Source organism: Pan troglodytes, chromosome 4, assembly GCF_028858775.2.
Source record: "Pan troglodytes isolate AG18354 chromosome 4, NHGRI_mPanTro3-v2.0_pri, whole genome shotgun sequence".
Taxonomy (NCBI): Eukaryota; Metazoa; Chordata; class Mammalia; order Primates; family Hominidae; genus Pan; species Pan troglodytes.
In genome coordinates, this window is record NC_072402.2 from 73,899,226 (window position 1) to 73,924,270 (window position 25,045).

The 25,045-nt window shown below is 40.5% G+C and overlaps 1 protein-coding gene across 3 annotated transcripts in view; it reads right to left on the bottom strand.

Moving 5' to 3' along the window:
- OSMR (oncostatin M receptor) overlaps positions 1-25,045 on the bottom strand; it is an 88,057-nt gene that overhangs the window by 33,442 nt on the left and 29,570 nt on the right. For 2 of the 3 annotated variants that reach the window (XM_001141406.7, XM_009449247.5), the window contains exons 4-7: positions 20,565-20,736; positions 18,134-18,418; positions 16,756-16,891; positions 16,054-16,205 (exon numbers count right to left, since the gene is read on the bottom strand). In XM_001141406.7, the coding sequence (XP_001141406.1) occupies positions 16,054-16,205; positions 16,756-16,891; positions 18,134-18,418; positions 20,565-20,736 (745 nt within the window). Of the gene's footprint in view, positions 1-15,945; positions 16,206-16,755; positions 16,892-18,133; positions 18,419-20,564; positions 20,737-25,045 lie in introns of all 3 variants that reach the window. The other variant, XR_010157248.1, reaches the window with a different exon arrangement.

Below are 25,045 nucleotides of genomic sequence, written 5' to 3' on the forward strand. Positions count from 1 at the left end.
CACCTAAGCTCCCCAAGTTCCAATGGCTTATTCAACAAAAGTAGTACTCTTATACATACTGAGTGGAGAATAGGACAGTATTTTGTTAATTGAGGACTTAATACAGATATAAATATTATAAACCACCCTCTCACAACATAACAGCCCAGTTTGGCTGGTCGCAAAAGGCTCCCCAGGGCATGGAGACTAACCATGGACTATCACAGGCTAAATGCCAAGGCCACTTAAGCTGAACACCAAAGAAGTATCCCCGATACAGCCAAACAAAAGTGTTGTCTCTTGTGGCATCCTCTAATAAAAATGAGGCTCAGCAGCTGGTAGGCCTCTTTGAGTACTGGAGACCACACATACCTAACCTGGGTGTCCTTTTGCTCTCCTTAGTCAAAGTGACCAGCAAACCCACCAATTTTAAATGAGGTTCTTTGCGACAACAGGCCTTGGAAGCCATTCAACAAGTTGTGGTCCAGGCACTGCTTTTAGAACCCTTAAAGCCTGCTAGCTCAATAAAATTACAGATGTCCAAAACCTCCATGCATGCTGATTGGAGTCTCTGGCAAGAAAAAACTACCACTGGGATGTACCAGCCTCTCACACTTTGGACATACAAGTTGCTTGAAGCAGCCCCCAGATACACCCCTTTTAAACAGCAACTCCTTGCTTGCTACTAGGCACTAGTCTCTGGACACTGAGCATCTTATGGCCAGAGCACCATACATGACACTACAACATGAAATGCCCATTCTTACTTGGGTTCATGCAAACTCCACCAATCAAATTAGACAGGCTCAACAGAGCTCGATTATTAAATGAAACTGGCACATCGAAACTGGCACATTTAAGATCATGTCCACCCAGGTCCCACGGGACCAGTAGGTTCCATGCATAAATGGCTAGCTAACCAAAAGTGACCAAGTAACCTGTTGAGGATGTTTTGGCTCCTCCTATGGGTTCAAAAATATGCCTACCAATGGTCTGGCATGGTTTACTAACAGTTCTGCCAAACTAAAAGCAGATGGGGTCCATTGGGCTGCCACCACCATCTGGCCAATAGATAGCCAACTTTTGACTGAGACTGGACGTGGACATTCTATCCAATAGGCTAAACTACATACAGTGGCAATGGCCACGCCAGCCACCTTTCTCACCATATCTTGCTGTATTTTCACAGACTCATGGGCCATTGCCAATAGCCTAGCCATGTTGTCAGAAGAAAAACAACTGAGTGACTGGACTGATTAAGGAATCCTCTGTGTGGGACAAGAATTATGGAAAGAGCTTGCAGCATAAAAGTTGTCAGAATCAAAATGGGGTCATTTATGTTAAAAAACAAAATCCTGAAAATGGAGCCAGGTAAGGTCACGCAGGAAGGGCTCTCTTACACCAATGCCTGAAAACAAAACTATCCTGAAACAACCTGTAAAAGCCACAACCATGCACAAGGTCAACACAACCTTACACAAAAAAATACTTCTACAGGGACATCTGTCCAGCAACTGGATTATCCAGCCTTACACTGACACCACCCTTGTTATTGATCCTTGTAGTCAAAAATAATTATCTGAAAACATTATGTAATCCTTCTCATTGTTTCTTTAAAAACCTTTGTCTTTGTTTACCTTCCCAAATACATGTATTCCCATTGCAATGTCTATTCCTGAATATATATCATTTTCTTTTAGAGTCTCCCTCTCTGTTATTTAGATTGGCATACCGGTATCTCAGAAGCAAGACTAAGATGGCTAAAGAGAAGGCTCCATCGATCGTCCCACCTGCAGGATCACCAGATTAACAATTATATGAAAAAAGCACCTTCATAAGACAGAAAAGTCAAGTAGGCACTCACAGTACCTGGCTTTGACATCATATCACTGAAAGAGGCACTGAAAAGGGGAAGAAAGATATTCTTAAATCACTGATGCCACCCCTCCCCCATTCCCTGGCAGCAGCCCTGTGTCATGGACAGGACCTCTGTGCACTTAGGAGAGGGAGAGCACGGTGACTGAGAGACTGCATGGAATTCAGTGCTGCCCAGTCACTGGGAAAGCAAGCAAAACCAGGTTGAACTCAGCTGATGTCCGCCTACAGAGGGAGCATTCAGATGAGTCCCAGCCAGAGAGGAATCACCCATCCCAGCAGTCGGAACCCAGTGATTCTGTCGAGGCTCACCACTGTAGGCTGAAGTGCTCTAAGGCCCTAAATAAACTAGAAAGCCAGTCTAGGCAACAAGGACTGCAACTCCTAGGTGAATCATGGTGCTGAGCCGGGCTTAGAGCAAGCAGACTTTGGGGAAAGATGACCTACTAAGACACTAGCTGAGAAGGCGAAGGGAGTGTTTGTGCCACCCGTGCTCCAACCCCAGGCAGCACAGCTCATGGCTCCAAAAGAAACCCTTGCCTTCTGCGTGAGGAGAAGAGGGGGAAGAGCAAAGATGACTTTGTCTTGCATCTTGGATACCAGCTCATCCAAAGTAGGACAGGGCACCAGTCAGAGTCATGAGGCCCCCATTCCAGGCCCTATCTCTCAGATGACATTTCTAAAGACACACCCTGGGCCAGAAGAGAACCTGTTGCCTTGAAAGGAAGGACCCAGTCCAAGCAGGACCCATAACCTGCTGACTAAAGAGTACTTGGGCCCTGAATAACCAGGAGCAACACCCAAGTAGTATACCATGGGCCTTGGGTGAGACTCTGAGATGTGCTGGCTTCAGGTGAGACCCACTACAGTGCTTACAGTGAGAGACACCCTCTGCTTGAGAAAAGTAAAGGGGATTTTGTCTTGCACCTTAGGTACTAACTTGGAGACAGGGGTAGAGCACCAAGTGGGCTCTTGGGGTCTCTGATTCCAGGCCTTGGCTCTTGGCTGGCATTTCTGGATCTGACCTGGGACACAGAGGAGCCCACTGCCCTAAAAGATGAGTCCCAGGCCTGGCAGCATTCACCACAAGCTGACTAAAGAGTCCTTGGGCCTTAGGCCGGGCACAGTGGCTCACACCTGTAATCCTAGCAACTTTGAGAGGGCGAGGTGGGTGGATCACAAGGTTGGGAATTCGAGACCAGCCTGGCCAACATGGTGAAACCCTGTCTCTACTAGAAATACAAAATTTAGCCAGGCGTGGTGGCAGGTGCCTGCAATTCCTGCTACTTGGGAGGCTGAGGCAGAGAACTGCTTGAACCTGGGAAGCGGAGGTTGCAGTGAGCTGAAATCGCACCACTGCACTCCAGCCTGGGCAACAGAGCAGGTGAGACTCTGTCTCAAAAAAAAAAAAAAAAAAAAAAAGATATTATATAAATAGAAACAACAAAAAGTTAAAAAGTAGAGAGACAAAGTTAAAGGGTAGAGTTTTTTGCCTGTTTGTTTATGTAAGCAGTATTATGTTGTTATCAGCTTAAAATAATGAGTTATAAGATAGTATTTGCAAGCCTCATGGCAACCTCAAATTTTTTAAAAAAATATGTATAACGAATATGCAAAAAGGAAAAAGCAGAAAATTAAATCATACCACCAGAGAAAAATCACCTGCACTAAAAGAAAGACTTGAAGAAAGGAAAGAAGAAAGAGAAGACCATAAAACAACTAGGAAACAAATTTTAAAATGGCCAGAGTAAGCCCTTACTTATCAATAGTAACATTGAGTGTAAATGGACTAAACTTTCCAATCAAAAGACATAGAGTGGCTGAATGGATTTAAAACCAAAAGACCCAATGATCTGTTGCCTATGAGAAATGCACTTAGCCTATAAAGGCACATATAGACAGAAGATAAAGGGATGGAAAGATATTCTATGACAATGGAAACCAAAAAGAAACAGGAGTAGCTTTACTTATGCCAGACAAAATAGATTTCAAGACAAAACCTATACGGAGACGCAAAGTAGGTCATTATATAATTACAAAGGGGTCAATCCAGCAAGAGAATATGACAATTATAAATATATACACAATCAACACTGGAGCAGCCAGATATATAGAGAAATATTAGAGCTATAGAGAATGATGGACCCTAATACAACAACAGCTGAAGACTTAAACACCCCATTTTCAGCATTAGACCAATCTTCCAGACAGAAAATCAACAAAGAAATATCTGATTTAATCTGCACTATAGAACAAATGGGCCTAATAGATATTTACAGAAATATTTTGTACAATGGCTGCAGAATACATTCTTCTCCTCAGCACATCAATCACTTTCAAGGATAGATTATATGTTAGGTCACAAAACAAGTCTTAAACAGTTTTAAAAATTGAAATAATATCAGGCATCTTCTCTGGTCATAATGGAATAAAACCAGAAATCAATAACAAGAGGAATTTTGGAAACTATAAACTACATAGAAATTAAACGATATGCTCCCAAATCAAGAAATTAAGAAGGAAACTGAAAAATTTCTTGAAACAAATGATAAGAGAAACACAATGCACCAAAACCTATAAGATGCAGCAAAAGCAGTACTAAGAAGGAAGTTTATAGCCATAAGTGCCCACATCAAAACAGAAGAAAAACTTCAAATACACAACCTAATACAGAACTAGAAAAGCAAGAGCAAACCAAACCCAAAGTTAGTAGAGTAAATAATAAAGATTGGAGATGAAATAAATGAAATTGAAATGAAGAAAGCAATACAAAAGACCAACTGGTTCTTTGAAAAGATAAACAAAACTGACAAACCATTAGCCAGACCAAGAAAAAAAGAGAGAAGACCCAAATAAATAAAATCAAAGATAAAAAGGGAGATATTACAACTGATACTGCAGAAATTCAAAGGATCATTAGTGGCTACTATGAGCAACTATATGGCAATAAATTGGAAAATCTAGAAGAAATAGAAAAATTCCTAGACACATAAATCTAACAATATTGAACCATGAAGAAATCCAAAACCTGAACAGACCAATAACAAGTAACAAATTTGAACTTGTAATAAAAAGTTTCTCAGCAAAGAAAAGCCTGGGACCCAGTGGCTTCACTGCTAAACTCTACCAAACATTTAAAGAACTAATACCAATTCTACGCAAACTACTCTGAAAAACAGAGGAGGAGGGAATATGTCCAAAGTCATTCTCCTAGGCCAGTATTACCCTGATACCAAAACCAGAGAGAGACAGATAAAAAAATGAAAACTACAGGCCAATATCACTGATGAATATTGATACAAAAATCCTCAACAAAATACTCCCAAACCAAATTCAACAACACACCAAAAAGATCATTCATCATGACCAAGTGGGATTTATCCCAGGGATGCAAGGATGGTTCAACATATGCAAATCAATAAATGTGTTACAACATATCAACAAAATGAAGGACAAAACCCATATGATCATTTCAATTGATGCTAAAAAAGCATTTGGTGAAATTCAACATCCCTTTCATGATAAAAGCACTAAAAAAAAACGGGTATAGAAGGAACATATGTCAACACAATAAAAGTCATATATGACAGACCCGTAGCTAGTATCATACTGAATGGGGAAAAACTGAAATCCTATCCTCTAAGATTGGGAATAGGACAAAGATGCCCACTTTCACCACTGTTAATCGACATAGTACTGGAAGTCCTTGCTAGAGCAATCAGACAAGATAAAGAAAGGAAGGGCATCCAAATTAGAAAGGAAGAAGTCAAGTTTTCCTTGTCTGCAGATGATATTATCTTATATTTGTTAAAACTTAAAGACTTCACCAAGAAACTATTAGAACTGATCAACAAATTCAGTAAAGTTGCAGGATACAGAATCAATATACAAATATCATTAGCATTCCTATATGCCAACAGCAAAAAATCTGAAAAAGAAATCAAGAAAGTAATCCCATTTACAATAGCAACAAGTAAAATTAAATACCTAGGAATTAACTTAACCAAAGCAGTGAAGTATCTCTACAATGAAAACTACAAAACATTGATGAAAGAAATTGAAGAAGACTCAAAAAAGGAAACATATTGCATGTTCATAGATGGGAAGAATCAATATTGTTAAAATGTCCATTCTACTCAAAGCAATCTACATAGTTACTGCAATCCATATCAAAATACCAAAGACATTCCTTACAAAAATAGAAAAAACAATCCTAAAATGTATATGGAACCACAAACCCAGAATTGCCAAAGCTATCCTAAGTAAAAAGAACTAAACTGGAGGAATCACATTAGCTGACTTCAAATTATACCATAGAGCTATAGTAACCAAAACAGAATGGTAATGGCATAGAAACAGATACATAGACCAGTAGAACAGACTAGAGTACCCCAAATAAATCCACACATCTACAGTAAACTTATTTTTTACAAAGGTGCCAAAACACATACACTGGGGAAAGGATAGTCTCTTCAATAAATAGTGCTGGGAAAACTGGATATCCATAAGCAGAAAAATGAAACTAGACACCGATTTCTAGCCACATAAAAAATCAAATCAAAATGGGTTAAAGATTTAAATCTAAGACCTTAAACTATGAAACTACTACAAGAAAACTTTGGGGAAACTCTCCGAGACATTGGAATAATTTATGCAAGTAAAATTTCTTGAGTAATACCCAACAACCACAGGCAACCAAAGCAAAAATGGACAAATAGAATCTCATTAAGTTAAAAAGCTTCTGCACAACAAAGGAAACAATCAACAAAGTGAAGAGACAAACCACAGAATGGGAATACATTTTTTCCAAACTACCCATCTGATAAGGGATTAAGTAACCAGAATATATAAGAAGCTCAAACAACTCTATAGGAAAAATAATCTCATAATCTGATTTTAAAATGGTCAAAAGACCTGAATAGACATTTCTCAAAAGAAGAAATACAATTTGCAAACAGGCATATGAAAAAGTGCTCAACATCATGGATCATCAGAGAAATACAAACCAAAAACACAATCTAGCTAGTGGTCTATCAATCCTGTTTATCCTTTCAAAAAACCAGTGTTTGGTTTCATTGAGCCTTTGTATGGGTTTTGGGGTCTCAATTTCATTCAGTTCTGCTCTAATTTTAGTTATTTATTTTCTTTTCTAGCTTTGGGGTCAGTTTGTTCTTGTCTTTCTAGTTTCTCTAGGTGTGATATTAGATTGTTAATTTGAGATCTTTCTAACTTCTTGATGCAGGCATTTAGCACTATAAACTTATTCTTTACACTGCTTTTGCTGCATCACAGAGATTTTGGTATGTTATGTCTCTGTTTTTGTTTATTTCCAAGAATTTTTTAATTTCTTCCTTCATTTTGTTGTTTACCTAAAAGTTTTTATTTTTTTTTGCATTTATTGAGACTTGATTTATGGCCTAGCATCTGATTAATCTTGCAGTATATTGTGTGTGCAGATGAGAAGAATGTGTATTCTGTGGTTGATGGGTGGAGTGTTCTGTGGATGTCTTTTAAGCCCAATTTGTCCAGTGTTGAACGTAAGTCCAGAATTTCTTTGTTAGTTTTCTCCCTCGATGATCTAATGCTGTCAGTGTGGTGTTGACGTCCCCAACTATTTTTTTGTGGTTGTGTGCTTATCTAAGTCTCTTTGTAGGTAATAAAATAAGAAGTACTTGTTTTATGAACCTGGGTGCTTCTGTGTTGGGTACATATATATTTAGAATCAATAAGTCTTTTTATTGAATTGAGCCCTTTATCATTATGTAGTGCCTTTTTTTTTTTGTCTTTTTTAACTGTTGTTGGTTTAAAGTCTGTTTTACCTGATATAAGAATATCTTTTTGCTCTTTTTGGTTTTCCATTTTTATGACAGATCTTTCTCCAACCCTTTACTTTGAGCCTATAGATGTCATTACATGTAAGATGGGTCTCTTGAAGATAGCAGACAGATTGGTCTTGTTTTTTCTTTTTTTTTTCTTTTTCATTCAATAATTAATTTAATTCACTGTGCCTTTTAAGTGGGGGTGTTAAGACTGTTTACATTCCAGATTTATATTGATATAGGAGGTTTTGATCCTATTGTGAAGTTGTTAGCTGGTTGTAGTTTCTATTCTGCGGTTCCTTTATAGGGTCTATGGGCTAGGTACTTAAGTGTGATTTTGTGGTGACAGGTATTGTTCTTTTGTTTCCACATTTAGAACTTCCTTAAAGATTTCTTGTAAGGTTGGTCTAATGGTAACAAATTCCCTTAGCAATTGCTTATCTGAAAAAAATATTTTATTTTACCTTCACATAGAAGCTCAATTTGGCAGGATATGAAATTCTTGGTTGGAATGTCTTTCCTTTGAGAATGCTGAAAATAGACCCTCAATCTCTTCTGGCTTGTAAGGTTTCTGCTGAGAAGTCCACTGTTAGCCTGATGGGGGTCCCTTTGTATGTGATCTGACCTTTTTCTCTAGTTGCATTTAAGATTTTTTCTTTAGTGCTGGCCTTAAACAATCTGGTGCCTATATGCCCTAGTGATGTTCATTTTGTGTAGAATCTAGCAGGTGTTCTCTGGATTTCTTGTATCTGGGTGTCTACCTCTCTAGCAAGATTACAGAGATTTTATTCTATTATTCCCTCAAATTTGTTTCCCAGATTGATTACTTTTTCTCCTGCTCTCTCAAGAATGCCAACACTTTGTATGTTTAGTGGCTTTACATAATGCCATATTTCTTAAAGACTTTGTTCATTTTTTAAAATTATCTTTATTTTTGTCTGACTAGGTTTGAAAAAATCATTCTTGAAGCTCTGAAATTCTTTCTTCTGCTTCATCCAGTCTATTAATAAAGCTTTAAATTGTATTTTGAAATTCCTTAAGTGAGTTTTTCAGTCCCAGTAGTTCTAATTGATTTCTTTTCAAGATGTTTATCTCTTTTTTCATTTCCTGGACTGACTTAGAAGTTTCTTCATGTTGATTTTCAACTTTGTCTTGGATCTCTTCGAGCCTCCTTACAATTGATGCCTTAAATTCTTTATCTGTCATTTCTGAGTTTCCATTTGGGTTCAGGAGCTAGAGTGATCCTTTGATGTTGTCACAACATTTCGATTTTCATGATGCCAGAATTCTTATGCTTTTTCCTTCTCATCTGGAGGGGGTAAGGTCTTTTGGCTTTGCACCTATAGCCCTAGGTACTTCTGTCAGCAGGTTTCATTTGGGGCTGCATGGCTTGGCCTATAGGCCAGTAGATGGCACTTGGGGGTAAGAGCCAGCTGCTACACAAGTAGGCAGGTAAGTATCCTGTCTGTGTTTACTGTGAAGTGCTCTGTTTTTTCAGGTGAAGCCCTGGACAGTAGAGTGCCCAGTACTCTGGGGTTCCTGTTCTGCAGAGGTAGGGTGACAAATGTGGGCAGAGCTGGAGCCCCTGGCTTGCCCACAAATACCCCAATGGTGAGCACAAGCACTAGCCCTGGCAAGGGTGGCTAGAAGAAGCTCCTGTAAGTGCACTTAGGTCTCTGTAGGAGTAGGGGGTAAGGTGGCATCACCAGCTCCCCATCCTAGATAGGCAGGAACTTGAGTTGTTTCCCTATCACTCCCCTGTTCTAGGACTTGTGACTCCTAGTTCAGGTGTACCTTGTAGTCTATCTGCAGTCCACAATGTGGTTGAAAGCCATGGGAAATGTCTGTTTTGTGACTCTGTGGGAGTGGTTTCACAGCATAATCTCATGACTCAACCCAATACAGATAGCTTTATGACTTGTCTGTTCTCTGATGTGACAGTACTGCTACTTCTTGTATGGGGGGGACACCACCTTTGGGCCCACGTGAGTGGATGTTGGTTACGGTGGTGTTGGCTAGCTGAGTCAGCCTAATCTCAGGCCTCAGGGGAAGTGGTTGCAGTGAGATAGGTATTTCCACAGTTCCCAGGCCACTAGATGACCCGCAGGACAACATGTATGAGTTCTGAAGGGGCTAGACTGGGGTTGGAGTTCAGGTGCTGTCTATGATGGGGTGGGGCAGGCTGGCCACCAGGTCTCCAGCCAAACTAACTCTCAGGCAGGGGCAGGCAGAATACTTAGATGGTGGGAGCCCAAGGGAATATCCCAGGCCAGTGGGGGCTGGGTTTTCAGAAGGGCTCTGGGCCACAGCTGAAATGTTCAGGTAGTGGCAGGGAGGTTAGGCTGTGGGCCCTTCACTGGGGAGGGCAGGATTTCTCAGCTGAAGCAATGAAGACACACAGCTGTGGGGTGCGTGACATGCTCCTGCTTCCTCCCATCCAACCGATGCTGGACTTCACTTTTGGGGGCACGCAAGGGTGCCACACCTTACTACCTCTGGGAGTTTTGCCCTGGAGGAACTCAGAGCCATGACTGCCCACAGTGTTCAGGTGAGGGTGTGGCTCTTGTGCTGGAGCCCAAGCCATGAGCCTTGCCCGGAGAAGGGCGGCAGGGGTGGGGGATCACGTGATCTGCAGTCTGGGTGCTTCCTGGAGGAACACAGAGCCACACTGGCCATAGTGTTCAGGCAGGGGTGCGGTTGCTGCACTAGAAGCCCAAACCAATGAGTCTTAGTGAGGAGCAGTGGGGCAGTCTGGCCACTCCTCCGCACTGTGGCAATGGCCACTATTGGGGCTACAGCAGCTAGCACCAGGTTGCTCAGGGATCCAAGGCCTGTGGAGCTCCATGTGGGCTTGAGTGGTACCTCTCTAAAGACTCCAGGCAGTTCTCTGTTAGTCCAGAGGCCTGGGGCAGGGGCAGGTGGGTTCTCATGTGCCCAGGATTACAAAGGTCCATGTTGTAAGTGTGGATTCCCCCAAAACTCTCACTTGTTCACCCTTTCCCCACATTAGGGAGCCTCCCCTGGCTCCACACCAGTCCCAGTAGGAGCTGCCTGGGCTTTGCTCATCTCTGTTCTCCATGGGGCCTGCTGCCTCCTTTGTAAATCCTGATGTGAGGTCTTAGACAATCCACTTAAAGAGCTAGTATTTATAGACCATTTTGTTTCCTCTCTGTGAGAGCAGCGCACACTAGCTGCTTCTAGTCAGTCCTCTTGAACTAGAAACAAAGCCATCTTAAGAAAGGACCTTGCATCCTTCCTGGGAGGACCTTGCCTCCTTCCTGATTTCTACAAAATCAGAGTACTGTTTGGTCTGCACACCTGATTTAATATTCTGTTTGCTCTGCACATCTGAGTTAAAATTTTTGCAAGTACTCTGATCTTGGTTTCATTTTGATTTGGTTATGTGCATCTGTAAATAATTTGGCTCTTTTTCTCTTGCTTGCTTTTCAATGTCTTCTGAGAACAAAAATATTGTAAATAGTGGCCACGCGATGGCCAATTAAAATCCACTAAGGTGGCTAATCACCATCTAAAACACTGGTCTAAACCCCTGTCATTCCCTGACAGGATTTATAGGATTTATTTGGTCTGGAGAGATTAATAGCAAATAGAATGGGATTCCCCAGTATTCGGGCATGCCAAGTATTCTGGCTGGCTACATGGCTTTTCCTTGTGCACAGTTTTCAGTCAATAGTCATCTTAAGAATCATTCAACGTCCCCAGGCTTGTTTTTCTCGGTACCAAATTAAGAAACTACAACTATAGAATTTTTTAAAATGTTGATATATAGAGGCTCCCAACTTCTTTATCTCTTTTTTCTTTTCTTCTTCTTCTCTGCTTACTCTGAATCTATTGACTTTTTCACTTGAATTAAGATATTCTACTGTTGCTAATTTCAAAAGTCAATCAGAAGTTTTTCTTAAGGCAATTCAGCCAAGATAAGAAAAAGAAAAAAAAAAAGGGGGGGGGGGCTTTCAAATAACAACAGCTCTGTGGCAACCAACAACCTAGCCTTGTACACCTAAGAGTCATCCTTTCAGAAATGTAAAATTAGGTTTGCCTTGCTAGCAGTTGCTTAGGGTGATATAATAGCTAATTAAAAGACTGATAATCTAAAAAGAAAAGAACTAGATAAATGTTTATAAAAATTTAGGCTCTCAGATTAAACAAGTCAAAATCTTGAGTTCAGAGCAATAACATACGTTATCTCTGCCTGGCATAAAAATTTTGCTTTGTCTGCCATGCATGATGACCTTGTTAAAATACAGATTCAGGTTCAGTATATTTGCCAGGTTCAGTAGGACTGAGGCGGGGCCTGCGATTCTGCACTTCTACAAAGCTCCTACGTGATACTGATGCTTCTGGTCCATAGACCACACTGTCAGCAAGGTACAAGCCCATAAAACAAACCTCAACAATTTCAATGAACACGTATCACATAGACACCTTCTACGACCACAGTGAATTTTTGTTAAAAATTAATAACAAAAAAATAAAATTTCATTTTAGAAAATTTGAAACACAAATTAATTCATGGATTAGAAATGGTATCATATATAGTTTGTTATAACGAAAGCACTGCAATGTTAAGTTAAAACTTATTGGACTGTTGTGGATGCCATAAAACTGGCATTTCAATGGAAATGTGTAGCTTTAAATATTTTATTTGTGAACTAATATCCAACGTATGAAAGTAAAAGGAACAACAGAAAAAAATCCAAGAAAGTAGAATAAAACAGGTAATAAAAATTACAGTGGAAATTCAACAACAACAAAACACAATAAAAAGAATTAATTTTCAAAGCAAAATTGGTTTCTTTTCAAAAAGAAATCAAAGTAGTTAAACTTCTAGCAAGATTACCAAATAATAAGAGCAAAGGCACATATAGATAACATTGTGAATGGAAAAGAAGATACAACCACAGATACAGCAGAAATGAATATGATGATAAGACAATTACTTCAAAATAGACTAAAAGACATTGTAAAAGTGATAAAAGATATTAGAAAACAATATAAATCAGATTTAACAAACATCATGGATGAGGTAACAGAACTCAGGAAAGAAATAGATATAAAACAAAAAATAAATTCAAAATTGAAGACGTTAAACTGGAAGTAGCTACCAGAGCAAAAAAACACAACAGATAATTTCTTAAGCAAATAGGAGGTAAAGGGAGAAAAAATTGTTTAAAATAAAATAAATGAAGGGATAAAAGTAATTCAAGAGAAAGTGACAAATATTAAAGATCAGAAAAAAGATTCAATCTAGAGTTAGCAGGAATTCCTGAAAAAGAACACCAAGGGAAGGTGGCCAAACAAATACCAAAAACTATAATTCAAAAAACTTCCTGAATTAAAAAAATATTTGATGCTACATATTGAAAGAATGTACCATATTACTGAACACATCAACCTAGAATAGCCAACACCAAGACAAAGGTTTTAAAGAAAAAGAAAAAAATCCTCTGGGCATCTAGGCAAAAAAACCAAGTGACTTCTAATGGGGAAAAAAATAGATTACCATTACTACTAGGCTTTTCATCAGCCTTGCTGTATGTCAGAAAAAAAAAATGCAACAATAAAATTCACGATACTCAAGGAAGAAAATATAAGCTAAAAATTTTATATCTATTCAAACTGACCATTAAATACAACGACCAGAGTAAAACTTTCATTGACATTCAAAAATTCAGGGGACTGTTGTTCCCATAAATACTTTCTGAAGAAGGTACTAGGGAATAAATTTCAGATAATCAAAATGACCAGAGAAATATTTGCATAAGCTCTAATGGTGAACATTAAACATATATACTTGTGGACTTACGAGATGCAGCAAGATTTAAAAGGGACATGATGTAACAGGTAATATTTATGTGCTCTGACAATGATGATATAGTACAATTATTTTTAAATGAGAAAGGAGTTAAAATTTAAAAATTTCAAAATGGAGAAAGAAAAGAGGGAAGGATATATGCTAACAATGATTTTAACTGTTTTCAGGAAATTTTTAAGTGCCTATAGTGTTATAGGAGTTGAAAGGGGTCCTTGGGAAGTTTTTGTTTCTTTTAAAGCAGCTCCAGAAATGTTTCCTGTCTTGCAGAAAGGCCCTGGCTCTTAGAACCTCTCCCTCGACCCCACCCCCGCCACCCCACCCAAGCTTCAATGTGCAAATGCTGGCCATTAGAAACAAACTGGGTCCACCCAAACATGGCAATTCGGGCCGTCTTCTTCCTTGCCCCAACATGTGCCTAGCAACATGGCAGCCCCCACATATCCCCATGTGTGTAGAACATCAAGGTGCCCTGCATTTGCATATTAAAAGGCTAGGGCGGGAGGGCCAGTTTTTCCCCGTGCTATGTGAATGACATGCCTGGTCAAACCAATCCCCTCAGCCCTATGCAAATCAGAAACCAACTCCTCCACCTTCCTCTTAAAAGCAGCCACTATTCTGCTGCACGTGGGGTTTTCTCTTTGTTCAAATCCCGCCTCCATCTGTCTCTGCATGGAGGAGCTGTTTCCTTCTTCCTTCATTCTTTCTTGCCTACTAAACTTTTCACTCCTTAAAATCACTCCACGTGTGTCTGTGTTGTTTTATCCAAACCGGCGTGAAACGAAGAACCCTGATGTTCCTCCAGTCATTGGAGCCGTATCAGTAGCACAAAAAATATGCAAGAAGTATACAAGGGAAAAATTTAAAACTTTATGAAATGATTTTAACAGAGGCCTAAAGAAATATAAAAATATAATATGTCCACGCACAGGAAGATTTAGTAACATAAAGATTTTGATCTCTCCAAGTTGCATTTATAGATTAAGTGCAAATCCCGTGAAAAGCCCAGGAGGGGTTTTCATAGAATTTGGTAAATTAATTATCAGTTTTACATAAAAGAGTATGGCACCAAGAATAGTGAGGATATTTCTGAAAAAGAATAGGGTGAGAGACTTATCCTACCCGATGTCAAGACTCATCTGAAACTTTAAAAGTTAGTGTAATACTAGTGCAGGAATAAACAGACCAACCAGTGGAATTAAGAATCCAGAACTCTCTTACACTTTCATAATAGTGAAAGAGGTGGCATGTCAGATCATAGGGAGGGAAGAGTTATTTGATAAACAGATATGGAAAAATGGTTACCAAACAGAAAAATTCAGTGTCATAACCCTATCTCACTTAATATAAAAAAATCAATCCCAGATGGATTTGGAATTTGTCTTCTTAAAAACCTTTAAACTTCTTACTAAAAACTTACAGGTGACTGTCCTTCTGATCTTGGGGTAGGAAATGATACCTTTAAAATATTTTTATAAAATTATCTGCTTTAAAAATGATAAACTTTTGTTAATCAATAGACATATAAAAGAAAGTGAGTTACAAATTGGGAGAAGATATTAGTAGTAAAGAAATGAACAACAAATCAGTATCAAGAATATATGAATATTCTTACCAACAAAAAATGTGCAAATTGCATAAGCTTTTCATAAAAGAGAAAACAGATGTGGCCAAAATACTCATGAGATTCAATCTCAAGACTATCATGAAATACCATTTTATAGCCATTTAATTGGCAATAATAAAAAAAAGTGCCAATACCAACTTGGTAAGAATATATGAATCTACAGGGTGGGAGTATAATTGGTATTACTCCTTTGAAAAACAACTTGACCTTATCCTATAAGTTGAACATATTCTACATCTGATCCAACTCTTAAGTATATATGCAAGAAAAACAATTGTAGATGTGTACTGGACACATGTATAAAAATGTTCATATTAACATGTACCCAAGAGCAAAAACCTTGATACAACCTGCAAATCCATCAAAGGAGATGCATGAATAAAATATTTAATATTTACACAATGAAATACTACACAGCAGTAAAAGTGAATGGACTACAGCAACACTAAACAATATGGTCAAATATTAGCAATTTAATATTATATAAACATAATTACTGAATTATTACATACAGCTTGCTGTCCTTTCTACGCATTAAAACCAAACAAAATAAAGGCATTTTTACCATCACATAAGAAATGAGAATACACACGCACACAATTTAAAGTGATAATTATCTTGGCAGAAGGAGCGAAGGTGGGGGCGTTACAGGATGAGATATGACAGAAGTTATTGTTAGAGTGCTAGTTTTGAAGTTGGGTAGTAAGCTCATTGGTGCTCGTGACATTATTAAAAGAAACAAATAATAGGGGATGCGTGCATCCATGAGGAGAAACATGGCATGAACAATAGGTATAAATTCTAACTCTCACCTCCGCTGTGAATGAGGCAAAGATCTACAGCACATTTACTTGATCACACAGTCTGTGAAACAAAGACACGTTAGTGGCCACGGTGGGCTGTGACAACTCTAGTCTCACCTCGATGAGTCAGGTTAAAAAGGATATTGACACTTCTCTTCCTTAAGTAATTTTCAGCTATGAGTGTGAAGTTATAGGTTTCTTGTGAGTCTTGAGTTATTTGCCAATTACACCAGTTTTTGTGTGTACAAAGTTTCTTTTCCCCAGAAAATCTTTAAAAACAAAACAAAATAACACAACCATTACGAGGTTTTTACTTTTGTCAAAGCAAATGTATCCCTTATCCCTCAGGGCATACTCAGTGACTGTCAAACTATGTTCCCCATAATGGCATTGATCCATCACCAACAAATACCAATAACGAAAATATTGTTTCTACAAATTTGACATACGTGCTGAAATGTCTTAACATGAATCACTGACTCCCCATGGGTGGCAAGAACATCCCTTAATTTACTTGGAATATTCCTAAAAAGTCAGAAATTGGGTAAACCCAGATTATCAGACAGGACTATTTTCACGTCAAGGTATACATTAACTGTCTTTCTTACCATGCTATGCTAAATGTTCCTTTTTTAAAAACCTCAGGTAGAAAGTATTAGACACTTGTCACCACTTAAAGGTTTCCTCTTGACCTTGGCAGGTGGTTCTGAAATATTTGTTCAAATTTCCTGCAACATCTAAGTGTAGATTTTTGCCATGTTGTCACAAGCACCTCAAACAAGGAAGAAGTTGTCAATAATGTAACCAGAGCCAACTTACGATTCAAATAAAGTGTAGCTTTGGGAAGGTTGTTTAGACCACCCCAAGGCAGTGTCCGTCCCAGGATCCCAAGTACAGTGCAAAGTCTTGAAGTCCTCGGTTTCACAAGAAAAGTCCTTGGGCTCCTCAAGTACTTCTGTCCATACAAAGGAAAACAGACCTAGTTAAATCTTTTTATTGGAAGATAAGCCAAATGGAAAGCTCTGTTTAGAGTCTGAAGCCACAGAGTTACTCTGAACAAGGAAGGGGTCACTGAGGTGGAAGGCTACCTATCAACAGCCTCCAAAAGTCACTTTTCAGGGGTCACCTCATCTTGGCCCCTTCTCCTTCCTGCCCTTGTGATTTTCTGAGATGTCATGGGCATGGATGGTCCATGTTATGCAAGTGGCTGATGCTATGTCCATTTGACAAGGGTTGTATCCCCAGTGCCTGCCAATGTTTCATTTCGGGTGCTGTGGCTCACAGAATGCTTCGGGGATGCAAGGAAATCAGTCAGATTTGTACACCTGCTAAATTCAACAGGCAAGAGCTGAGTGTTCAGGGAATGGCAAAGCACCTCCAAATCCCCAGAGTTACTGCTGCCCTTAGTGGTCATGCTAAGGGGACATAGATGAACCAGGCATCCAGGAGACTGGAGACTGACTTTGGCAAGGGAGGCAGGGAGGGAGATGTTCCCTACTGTGCAAGGGAAGGAGATGCTCAAAACAAAATAAAGGAGGCCACTAGTTGTGCACACACAAATCTATATAAAAAAATGTTCCCACTCCACTAATGTATCCGATGGAACCAAGTTACTGCACAGTTAAGAACAGTAATGGCCTCCATTTGCTGATCTCCTACTGCATGCAGCTATTACTGGGGCCAGGCACTACCCACATTCATTAATCCTCACAATCACCATCACTGTCCCCATTTTACAAAGGAGGAAACTGGCTCAGAGAGGCTAGGAAACTTGGCGAGATGACACACCCAGCCAGGGAAAGAAGATTCAAACCCAGGTCTCCTAGGCCACAATCCTGGCTGACTCCATGGTTGTCCAATCTGTAGCTCCTACCCTCCCTCCATGATCCCGAAGTAATTCCAGCATGGCTGGGCAAAAAAGGGTATTTTCCCAGTGGTCCAGGTCATGACCTGAACTGTGTCTTCTTTAATACTATTGATTTCTAGGAATACAACTCTCAGTAAGGACAAGAAAACAACAGGAAATCCTGGAAATATTACTAAAGGACATTGACTTCAGAGCCTCTCCTAGAAAACTTGGGAAACAAAAGAAAATCAAGATCATGGGTAGAAATGTTTATTTGTCTTCTAGTAAAGGAGATTTAATCTATTCCTCAGGAAATGAGAAGAAAGGGCCACAGAGAATTTGCACACTTACTTGAGACAAAAAGAACGATGCCTTTCATGCCTTCACTGACATTTCCTTGACTTGCCTCACAATAGATATTTGTCCCTTTATTCCTAATGAAAGGCACACTATTCAAGTTGAATGCAGTTACATGTGGATCAAGTTGTTCTCCATGAATCTGTTTCCCTTCCAAATAACAGGATACATTATTTTGAATGTTCCTAGAAACGTAACAAATGGTAACATTGGTGCCTTCTTCCACCAGCTTATCTTTAGGGAAAACGAACAATATATCCTGTCCAGTAGAATCTTGTACTGCAAGAAAAAAAAATAGCCAAGTTAGAATCGCACTCAAAATTCAAGCCTCTTAAAACAAGTTATCCATTTGCCTTCAGCAGATAACTTTAGCTTTTTCTACCTCCTGGAGAAAATAGCAACCTAAATTTCTCTGCCAAACCTCTACCCTCTGGTGCATGCAAGACAATCCTTTCCACCACTGCTCCTATTGTTACACTGATACCACTGCTGTTGCTCTTACTGCCACAGACAGCACATTACTATTACCACTCTGATAATTGCATGATTGCTATTGCTGGGTTATTGTAACTGCTTTCTATCAAGTCCCAGCCCTGCTGAAGGCCATGTTAAGTGTTTATGTACATTATCTCATGTCGTTCTTAGTACCTTACAACAACAGGTCAGGTAAGACTTAGCCAAAGTTTGCTCAGTTAGAAAGTGGCAAAGCCACATTCAGACTGGCAAGGTCTATGCATCTCCAAAATCCCTCGTAATCTCTTCATTGTACTGGAGATCATATCTCTTCCTACCTTCTCAGAAATGCCAGTCCCTCAAGTGTGAGGGGTCTTTAAAACATTCATTTTTTAAAGTTTTTAAAAAATCCAACCTTCAAGCAATTCTCATGCCTCAGCCTCCTGAGTAGCTGGGACTACAGGCATGTGCCACCACACCCAGCTGATTTTTTGTATTTTTAGTAGAGCTGGGGCTTCGCCATGTTGTGCAGGCTGGTCTCAAACTCCTGAGCTCAGGCAATCCGCCCACCTCAGCCTCCCAAAGTACTAGAATTACAGATGTGAGCCACCACACCCAACCTCTTACTATCTTTTTAATATCTTTTCTTTCCCTGTGTATGTGTCCTTCTTTCCATCGTAGGATGTAATGGTTAAGCACATGACCTCTGGAGCCAGACTGTCTGGGTTGGAGTTCCAGCTCCAGCACTTAGTGGCGTGGTGACCTTGCATGGCTTCTTTAACCTCTCAGTGCCTCAGTTTCCTTATCTGTGAAGCGAGGATAAGAAGTCCTTTTATAGGACTGACATGAGAACTAAATATGTATAGTACTTTAAAAAGTGACTAGGTCATAGATTTAATTCAATTATTATTATCTCATTAGTATTATTAGTTTAACGTGCGCAAAAGAAACTGACAAAACTCACTCTAAATTTTAATTACAACAAAATTAAATTATCAGTATTAAAGAATATTTAAAATATATTTATCCATAATCTCATTTTTCAAATAACACACCACTTTCATTTTTACATATTCCACCCCCTTCCCCCCACCCCGCCGTCTAGATTCGGGGGAGCTACAATTTGAGTCCACCATCTGTTGTTTTTTTGGTGTGTGTGTGAGAGACAGAATCTTGCCCTGTGGCCCAAGCTGGAGTACAGTGGTGTAATCTAGGCTCACTGCAACCTCTGCCTCCTGGGTTCAAGCGATTCTCCTGCCTCAGCCTCCAGAATAGCTGGGACTACAGGTGCCCGTCACCATGCCCAGCTAATTTTTATATTTTTAGTAGAGACAGGATTTCACCATGTTTCCCAGGCTGGTCTTGAACTCCTGACCTCAAGTGATCCACCCGCCTTGGCCTCCCAAAGTGCTGAGATTACAGGCGTGAGCCACCATGCCTGGCCCTGTTTCTGTAAATAAATTTCTATCAACAAAGCTGTCTCATTGGTTTACACACTATCTATGGCTGCTCTCACACTACAGTAGCAGAGTTGAATAGTCACAACAGCGACTGTATGCTCTGAAAAGCTTATACTATCTCTTATCTGGCCCTTCACAGAAAAATGTTCCCAACCTCTACTCTAGACACATACACATTTTGTGTTGCTCAAATAAATACATATGTACAATTTATGTCTTGCTTTGTTCACTTAGCATTTATAATACACAAACTTTACACATTTTGAAAACAAATACAAAATTGCCTGAATCTGCACAACTATCTCAATGAGTAAGTTCAGGAGCAAGACTTCAGACTATATCTTCCAGTGCCAAGTTTCACACCTGTGTTTTTTAGTTCCCATAGGAGCCAAAGGAAAATAATGTCAGTGTCTACCCAGGGTTCCTCAAAGGAGATTTCCACTATTTGACTATTGCTCCTCATTAAAAAATATATTAACCCTTTTCACTCTTGTAACCCCCTCACTTCTTACCACTGACTTCCTCCCAGGAACTCCAGTTGCTCCAGAAATTTGGCTCAGGGAACTTGGCATCATCCACCACACTCTTTATTCTTACAAAGTGTGTGGCACATTCCAAAGGGAGCTCGGATTCCCAGCTCCAATGCAGAACCTGGTTCCACTTCACAGTGGTGCTGTAATTCCCCTAAAAGCAAAGAGAAAACAATTGGAAACACATAGCCATCTTGTCCTATAAAAGAGCTTCACTTGACTTATCCCAAAGCACAAACCTAAGACCCCATTGCAGGTCCACGATATGTGCCAGTGAATTCCACTTCTGCTAGTCAATTCCCCATGTTCTGATGCCTCACATGGGAGCCAGCTATGACCTCCTGCCTTTTGAAAACTCAGCTTCCAATCCCTATAGTCTTCCAATTCCAGGGGACTCATGTGGAATAAGCGGGAGAGAAAACAGAAGCTACTCAGGTCTTGGGGCAACAGATCAGAGACAGAAGGTGCTCACTGTGCCAGTCCCAGAGAATCTGCTAAGAAAGTTCTTGAAAAGTAGAGAATTAACACAGTCATCCTTTAAAAAAAAAAAAAACCGATTGTTTGTTTTTTAAAAATATTCATCTTTAGCAAGGTTTGGATTAGGATGGTCAAATCTCAGTCAAGAAAGCAGTCTTTCATGGCACACCAGAAGTTCCATTTTCTCTCGGAAGTTGACAGATGGCTCTCTGAGTCTCCCCTGGTTTTCTGTCTCTTGTCCTTTCAGATACGGTGGCCACATGGCCACACTCCATCTCTTGGGCTCCATCTGTCAGACTCTTAGGCCCTGAAGCTGTCAGTGACACAAAAATGTCTTACACTGTTTTCTAGGAAGCTTGTCTAAGTTGAGCTGTAATTTGGGCTTTTGACACAGCCTTTAGCCTTCATCTTTCTGAGATGCTGGCGTTTCCATTCTCTAATTCCACAGGCTTCAAAGGCCCCTTTACACCTTGCCCTGTCATGCAAGGCCTTCTATAATCTGGCTCCAACCCACCAGTCCCTTGCAGGAATCATCTCTCCAAACATAGCACCTCCCCCACACTTCTGGATATGCCTTATGCTTTCAGACCTGTCTTTGCTCAGGCAATGTCTTTGGTCTGGTGTCTTCCACTCCCTGCTGTATGGGGATCTGTCCTGTTCTTCAAGCCTAGGTTATGTCCCTTCTCCTTCATGAAGGCTTTCTTGCTCTTTCCTCCGCATTCCTCTTGTCTCCACCCCTTCTGAGGCCCTCCTATATACTGCGGCTAGCTGTTGGTATATCAGCTGTGACTCTAGCATGGTCCCGAGGGAGCAGGAACCACGTTCTCTTCTTCATGTCCCCCAAAGCTCCAGGCATGCTTTCTCCTCAGTGTGCCTCCTCCAAGGCTCCTGTTTCCTGCCCCACAGCTGCAAGGTGGAGACAACACACACATGACACTTACTGGGGGAACCTGAGTTCGAGTCTGCATCCACGTTTCTAAGGGCGAATAATAAGTCCTCAGTGAAGGGCATGGGACAAGTCACATGTCACACACTGCTTGGCATTAGCAACTCGGAGGCCTTCTACTATTTATGTCTGCCCCCTATTCAGGTCACAAACTTGAAACAGTGCCCCTGACAGAATTAAACCCAGCCCTGGGCTGAAAACATCCTGGTCCACCCAGGGGGCATTTAATTGTGGGCTTCCTTTCTCACTCTCTGCAGACTGTGTTTTTTTAAATGTTTATATTTTATTTCCATTTCTTGCATTACTTTACTCCTAGATCACAAAATATGTTCCTTAACAAGTTGTGAGGTCCTGATCCATGAAACCCTCACTATTTAACATGAGCAATGTCAAGTACATTTTGCTTCAATATTTTTAAAATTTAAGAGCAAATATCCCAGGACTTTGGGAGGCCAAGGCAGGCAGATCATGAGGTCAGGAGTTTGAGACCGGTCTGACCAACATGGTGAAACCCCATCTCTACTAAAAATACAAAAATTAGCCGGATGTGGTAGTGCGTGCCTGTAATACCAGCAACTCAGGATGCTGAGGCAGAAGAATCACTAGAACCTGGAAGACGGAGGTTGCAGTGAGCTGGGATTGCGCCGCTGCACTCCACCCTGGGCAACAGAGTGAGACTCCATCTCAAAAAAAAAAAAAAAAAAAAAAAAAAAAAGGAGCAAATATTTCCTCTCTTCCCCCAGACCCCTGCTAGAAGGAAGTACATCAATAATGGCAACTTCGCTCTAATGCCAACAAGTCACAGACTGAACTTTACCTCCCTTCTGTCCCTTAAACGCAGCCACTTCTCTTACCCGCATCTCCGCTTTGGCTGAACCCTACAGCTCGCTTCCTAGCGGCCACACATCCCTTGCCCCAGTTCCCCACCACACTCCGCTGTGCGGCTATTCAAATCAGAGCTTGCCACTTCCTTTGTTCTTATTGCCCTTGGGATAAAAAAACAAAACCTGAGCATGCACTCCATGGTCCTGTGCATCTAGGCCTGTGCCCCTGTCCTCATGTGCTTGGGGATCCAGCACCACAGCGGGCTTTCAGGCCTGGAAATTCCCTTCTCTCAGCGCCTCTGCTCATGCCTGTTGGGTCTGCTCAGAGCACTCTTTTCTACTCTACTTGCTAAAGTAACTTCTATCCTCTTGGATATTTGGTCTCAAACAGCCCTTTGTCCAAATTGTGGGAGAAGGTGAGGCCTAACCCGAACCTCATAGCATCTCATCAGTGACCTGCACACACAGCCCGTGTGTAGAATACCCTATGCGTGTGTTCACCTCCTCATTCTTTCCAGCGTGCTCAGCGCTGACATTCCCACACTGCGCACAATGCCTGATCTGGGAGCAGAGGCTAAAACTCTGGACTGAATGATTTAATCATTTCATTAATATGCAATGAGTTGTATTTCCCCCAGACACTATTTATGTGTGGAAACTGTTTAACCTCAACTTCTGCTTTGTGGTCTTTACAGCCCTGTTAATGTAGGAGATAAAACTTTTCCTTAAGTACAGCAATTCAGTGATTTTTTTTCTTTAACTATGATGAATTGTCTTTGGGTCATTTCATTTATTGAAGCGGCAAGTTTAATTTGACCCTTGCAGACATCAGTAAGTCACAAGAAATTGGCACACACATTTACACAGAAGTCTAATAGAGGTCACTGATTTGTTACTGAGACATTTGACTCCCACACCTGGCCTCCTTCCAAGCTTGAGCTCTTACTCTATTTTGCCTTCCTATGCCATTGACAAAATAAAAAAGCAAAGGGAAGGGGAGGACCATGACCCAGGAGGGCAGGACCATGCAGTTCAGGGTTCCAAATGGCCAGTACCATCCAGGAGACAGGTCGGTGCCTCTGGTCCAGCTGCAAGTGCTCTTCCTTTGACCTGTTTGGGAACAGAGGTGTCCGAGACATTGAGTCCAGAAGCTTCCCCCCAGCCCCCAGCACGAATGAGAGTGCCCTGTCAGGCTTGCACTACAGGGAGCTTCCCTGTATAAGGGAGATTTTGGTCTAAACAGAAGCAGCATCCTCCTCCTTAACTGGAGGAGGATAGTTCTCGTCAACTTCAGGCATGAGTGATTCAGACAAGCATTTCTCAAGGCATCATCTATTCCATAGGACATGTGTCCACCGATGGCCTGGGGGCTGCATGTGACTGTCATCCCTTTCTGGGCACAGGAGTGAAGGATGATCCCACCCTGCCTCTGTCACCTGGAGCAACACAACAAACCTCTCTGTGCTGTGGTTTCTCCACTGTTGTAGTCAGGCTGGGTTGGGTGTTGTGAGGACAACACGATAGACAAGGCAAAACTCTACCCTGAAGGGTCTTGAGCCCTAGAAGATTACAGAAATAGTCCACACTAGCTGCTTTCCCTTGAAAAGAGGACTCTTACGGGAATCAAATATGAAAACAGATATGAACAACTGCTTTTTAGGAAAATAAATTTAAAAATCCACTTGGTGTATGGCTAATATTATTTTTTCTAACATAATAATAGATATGAGTTGTCTTTTGGAAAAATAAAGAATAGGATCCATGTAGTCTATGGTTAATGTTATTTTTGCTAATGGTGCTAAGTGCTAGTTTTCCACAATTCCTCCAGCACTTCCACCTCAATTTTTCTTTTTGTAGATAATCCTTAGTCTCAATATGACCTTTGCTTCAATGTTTTACCGGGCCCAAATTACCAACAAGTGTACCCATTAAAAATACAAAAATCAGACTTGCTAGTATAAGGTGAGATAGTGGAAAGATGTGTTGATAGCAGGGAGTAAACAGCTACACAGAAGTATTGCTGTTGTTGAAAATCATCATACTAAATAAGTCTCATTGTGGGAAACTGCCCTTTGAGAGGTAGAATTATAGACTAGGTATGAATCCTAAGTGGACAGAGTCAAAATTTTATTTAACTTGCGCAGATCTCAAATTTCAATAATGAATATGGAAAGTAACTGAAGATGTTAAAATTAGTGACTTGTATGCCTTACCAA